The sequence below is a fragment of the Sinocyclocheilus anshuiensis genome, unplaced genomic scaffold (assembly GCF_001515605.1).
Source record: "Sinocyclocheilus anshuiensis isolate Anshui unplaced genomic scaffold, SAMN03320099.WGS_v1.1 scaffold329, whole genome shotgun sequence".
In the NCBI taxonomy this organism is placed as follows: Eukaryota; Metazoa; Chordata; class Actinopteri; order Cypriniformes; family Cyprinidae; genus Sinocyclocheilus; species Sinocyclocheilus anshuiensis.
Genome location: NW_015540881.1, coordinates 922,457 through 927,488, shown reverse-complemented (window position 1 = coordinate 927,488; position 5,032 = coordinate 922,457). Strand labels below are relative to the sequence as shown.

The 5,032-nt window shown below is 37.4% G+C and overlaps 1 protein-coding gene across 1 annotated transcript; it reads left to right on the top strand.

Moving 5' to 3' along the window:
* The first annotated feature begins 1,935 nt into the window (after positions 1–1,935).
* Positions 1,936–4,813, top strand: LOC107688534 (plasmalemma vesicle-associated protein-like). Its single transcript, XM_016486224.1, has 5 exons — positions 1,936–2,488; positions 2,861–2,933; positions 3,105–3,814; positions 3,942–4,500; positions 4,606–4,813. The coding sequence occupies exons 1-5, from the start codon at positions 2,102–2,104 to the stop codon at positions 4,656–4,658; spliced, it is 1,782 nt and encodes a 593-aa protein (XP_016341710.1). The 5' UTR covers positions 1,936–2,101; the 3' UTR covers positions 4,659–4,813.
* Positions 4,814–5,032: the final 219 nt, after the last annotated feature.

Here is a 5,032-nt window from a genome sequence, read left to right as displayed (position 1 = left end):
CCGTAAATCATAAAAACAAACGTGTGTGTGTGTGTGTGTGTGTGTGTGTGTGTGTGTATGTGTGTGTGTGAAAGAGCACTAAAGAAAAGAGGAGTGTGAGTCTGAGAGCGCATGCTTGAGTTATGTGCATTGTACAAGCTTGGTGATTATTTGGCTTTTGACCCCAGGGTTCAGGAATGTGATTGATCTCTTTTAGGATATGGGGTAGCATTGCGACTCTTACTTGTGCTGACTTTACCGAGCCCTGAAAGCATGTTGGAACATACATGGGCTTCAAAGATGTTTAATAAAATATTGTTTTTATTATGCAATAAAATATTTGTATTTTATTTTTGAATATTATATTATATTTTATTAAATATTCCATACTGTTTTATTCATTTATTTTATTTTGCAATTAAATAAACATTTTTTAATCATATTTTTGATGTGTCTGTTAAAATGACAAAAATGCTAGCGTTATTTGGAAATATCTCCATCTAGTGGTGAGATGAAGAGAATTCTGTAAATTTTTTTATGTTAAAATACATATACCTAGGCTATTCCAGTTTAGTATCAGAGACTAATTTATCTGAAAAGTGTAAACACTGACTCTGTAGCTCTATAAAAACATTGCTCTGTTTGAGCCCAGCTAACAAGGAACATTCTCAGAACTATGGAATGTTCACATAACCTAAATAAATAAATAAAAACTGGACATTTTGCATGTTCAGAGAACATTCAAAAATAACATTTTCACAACTTAAAGGGAACGTTAGCTAATTGTTTATTTATATTTTTTGTTAGCTGGGAGCATCCAAAGGAAGTCTGCTATACTATACCTGTGGAGAACTAGAATCTCAAAGGCAATCTAGTTTAGGTAGCTAACTATCAAACCATGTATCACGTATAATTCCTAATGCCATCCAAATAAAGCATTTTACTCTACTGGGTTAAGGTTTTTTGCTGTCACCCCGAAATTATTTTCTGTAGATCATCACAAGCTTCATTGCTTTTAAGTTATGTTTCATTATTTTCTTTTTTATATTTCTCTTGTTGTTATGTAAAGTCTCGTCGGTGTAATTACATAATACAAGCACAAACGTTTTAACGTTAATGAGGTAATGTGTGCTTTGGCAGGTTTATGGGATTTGGAAACATTTGAAACAACAGAGTGCGAGTGAATCTCGTTACATGATGATAATTTTAACGTCAGCCGTATTTTAGAAACAGATAAACAGGACGATTAATTCTTGATAATGTCAGCAGATGTGTATACATCTGTGTTTATTACTGATTTCCTTCATTTGTTCAGTAGTTTACCTAAGAAGTGTCCAGACAGTGCCTTCTACGTTTGTCACTCTGAGACACAGCTATGAATTACTGTTTCCTCTTGGAATCGGGGTGGCACATCAACAGTTCCTGGCAGGAAAGCCACATGCTTTCATAATATTCCTATCCTCTGACTCTTAAGATATATAAGATATCAGAATAAAATAGAAACATATGGCTGAACAACTACAGAATATGATATAAAGGCACCAAGCTGGTAACCTAATTTCATCATGTTTAAAGTAAAACTGGCCATGGATTGAAATGCTTTGGTCAAAGATAATGTTTTAGTAAGACACGATATACAAACCACATCCTCATCCTACCTACATCAGGAAGAATTTGTGACAGCATGTAGGAATGTGTTTTACAATTCTCGAGTCAATCAGGAGTATTTTAGAGCATCTGTTACATGATACCAATATAAAAAAGTTGTACAATGTTGTGGTCATTAACCTAGATAGATTAAATTCATCTCTGAATAACTGTTCAAAACAGCACATAGTCAAACCATCAACCATGAGCTTTCTCAAGTGCCAACATGCTGTCAAACAAAAGGATCTGTTTTGGAGACAATGTACAGTCTGGGTTTGGGCCACCCCCTGGTCAGTGCGTGATGTTGTTCTAACCTTGGGAATCGTGAGCATAGGGTGGATCAGGGAAGTGTCATCCAATGGGAGGTGCAGGAAAACAATATAAGCTGGCAGCGTTAACATATGTAACTTCTTATTTTGCCTTTGATGTTTTAGGAGAACATTTTGCATAGTGAAGGAGCTTGATTAGGGCAGTGATGTACAACAGCAGTTACTCTCAGGCCAACTTTGGCTTGGCTGCCAAGAAGATGCACAAGTCGAAAGGCAAGAGCTGTGGTTACTACATGAAGATTGTCTTCTTTTTCTCCTCACTCATCCAGTCTCTGATCATCGCAAGTCTGGTGCTCTTTCTGGTGTATGGACAGCCCGAGCACACGGTGGAGGAGAAGAGGCTGCAAGAGTTGGACCAAAGCGTCAGCAAACTCACGATGGAAAATTTCATTCTCCGTGGGAAGGAAAAGAACCTCACCAAAGTTCTGAACGTCACTCTCACTGCAAAGCTGAAAAATGACAAAGCTCTGGCTGAATTACGCAGACTGGCGAACACCTCATCTGTGGCAATAAGGAGCATGCAAACAACAATGGTGAGATTTGGGTCAAAAAATTGATGTATTCAATCAATTAATTTGTTGTAGATAACATTATGTTTCATACAAAAGAGAATGCTGTGGTGTTTGGTGCATTTAATTGCATGATGTATATTGTTCTAAGAATGTTTTCTTAACATTCCCATTAGTCTATGAAATAGTAATTTCTGTAAGTTTTGTCAAAATGTTTTTCAAAATATGCTTTTTTAATGTTGTAAGAACCTTTCTTTGGAACATTCTGGAAAACACTGGCAGAATGATAATTACCATTAACATAGGCTTCCATGAATGTTGCAGATAGAGAATTAGAGAGCTAAAATGCATGACTTCAACCTCAATTAATAGTTTTTTTGTGCTCTTTTTTTATAGTCTCGATGCGAGATGGAAAAAAGAATGGCTGCTCCCCGTGCATGCCCTCCTACGTTCTGTCCAGATTCAAGTGGTGAGATGGTTTTTCAAAAAAAAAAATCTTTACACCGAATATTTCTTATATTTTATAAGGTACTTGAGTACAAAAATTCTGAATTTTTGTTTATTTAACACACTGACTGTAACTCCTGCATAAAGTTAATCAAGCAGATCAACAGTTTCAACTATATTGTTTTTTTAAAAGACAACAGACGTTTGCAAAGTATGCTCCAGCAGTCAGAGGAAATGCTAAAGCTGGTTAAAGCGAACTTTACTCAGACTGTGGCTAATGTGAGAACTGAGCTGGACAACTCCAACAAAGACAAGGATGGGTATCACTTGGAAACTATTAGACTAAGGCGAGACAAGGCTTTCCTTGAAGATGAGCTCGCCTTGTACCAAAAGAAGTGCAAAGAGGATTTTGTCACTTCTTTACGAGGAATCCCCGACGTCACCAAAGAATTCCTCAAACGAATCGATGACCTCTTCTCAAAACATATTTCTTTCCAGCTAACGTGCGATAAACAAAAAAATCAGCTTGAAGACATTCGGGAAAACTGTAGCAGTCTTTCAAGAGAAGTCGAGAACAAGCTCCAGTCATATCTGGACATAGTGGGGAACCAGTTCACAAAAATTAATGGGGAAAATGCCAAATATGTGATAGACAACATACGCCTGAAAGAGGACGCTACGTGGTGCAATCAGAATCGCAGTGCCATGATTCGCGAGAGTCGCAGAACTCTTGAGCAACTTCAGCTCAAGAATGACCAAGACAGTGAAAAACTTCTGCTGGAGAACAGAAAACTAAAAGATGATAACAAACTAAAAGGCGAGCTCATCTCTTTGAGAGAAAAAGAAATTAAAACGCTCACAAACACCGTTGAGAATCTCAATACTTCACTTGCCAACTGTAAGGTGAGGTTAATATGGTTCTTGTATACATATTATATATGTATTTATTTTAATATTACAAACAATTATGTATGCAATTGTAAATTAAATGTGTTTGTAATGATCTTGAATTACGTTTTCTTTTTTTCAGCCGCCAATGCGAACTAACCCATTCATGCCAAACCCCTTTGGTCTGCCAAACATACCAAATACTGGTGGGACCGGTATGAGTTCAACAGGTCTGAGCAAACCAAACTTGCCATGGACCGGGGCCGGCTCCACGGGATCAGCATTTCCCAGTCCTAATGGTGTAGGATCAAGCACAAGATGGGGCAGCACAGGAACAGGTGTGACAGGGTCATTAAATACAGCTGTAGGGGGGACAGGGACCCTTTCAGGTGGACTGGGCAGCACAGGATTAGGTGGGCCAGGATCAACTAGAACAGGTCTAGCCCAGACAGGGACAAGTAGTTTGGGTGGAGTAGGACCAGGGTTGACAGGATTTGGCAGTGCTGGATCAAGCTCTACTGCGACTGGACAAAGTGGAACAGGGTTGACATCATTCAGTAGTGCAGGATCAAGTGGAGTAGGGATGGGAAAACCAGCGGTAGGAGGTGCAGGTGTTGGCTCACTCGGGTCTAACACACCTGGATTTGGAACAACTCTTGCGGGAACAAGAACACCAACGGGTGGGACTGACGTAAGCCAAGGTATACCAAGCAGAAGTGGTATTACTCTGCACTTTTTAATCGGATTTTATTGACTTTTTTTGTGTCTATTTTCATAATGCCTAACCTTTTATGTTTGATTTACAGCACAGATCAATCTTCATTTAAAGGAGCTGCATCGTTATTCACTCCCAAATTGAGGGAGTGAACAAAGTCCTGGCAAAAATCCCAGCCAGAACTGTCTATAACGGTTTGAAAATAGAAAACCTAAATGTACTGACCCTGCAAATCTGTGATGTGAATACTAATTATTAACATGAATATTAATGACATTTTGTGGGATGAAGTTGATAATGTCTTTTGTGCATTAAATTAATTTATGCTTGTATATATCTTATAAAATATATATGTCTTGTATATATCTATCATTACAATTTTCTAGATAGTATTTTTTGTAAACGTATATTTATTGGTTCTCTTGCTGCATGGAATAAAAAAGTAAAAGTAAAAAATAAGCAGAACATGTTTATTATTATTATTATTTTTTTTAGAATTTTTAAAATTTTATTTGAAA

Excerpts from the sequence above, each read along its gene's own strand:
- LOC107688534 (XM_016486224.1), top strand. The coding sequence starts at position 2,102 with ATGTACAACAGCAGTTACTCTCAGGCCAACTTTGGCTTGGCTGCCAAG. Across the intron at positions 2,934-3,104 it reads GTTCTGTCCAGATTCAAGTG|ACAACAGACGTTTGCAAAGT; the intron begins GTGAGATGGTTT and ends TTTTTTTAAAAG. Across the intron at positions 3,815-3,941 it reads CTTCACTTGCCAACTGTAAG|CCGCCAATGCGAACTAACCC; the intron begins GTGAGGTTAATA and ends TCTTTTTTTCAG.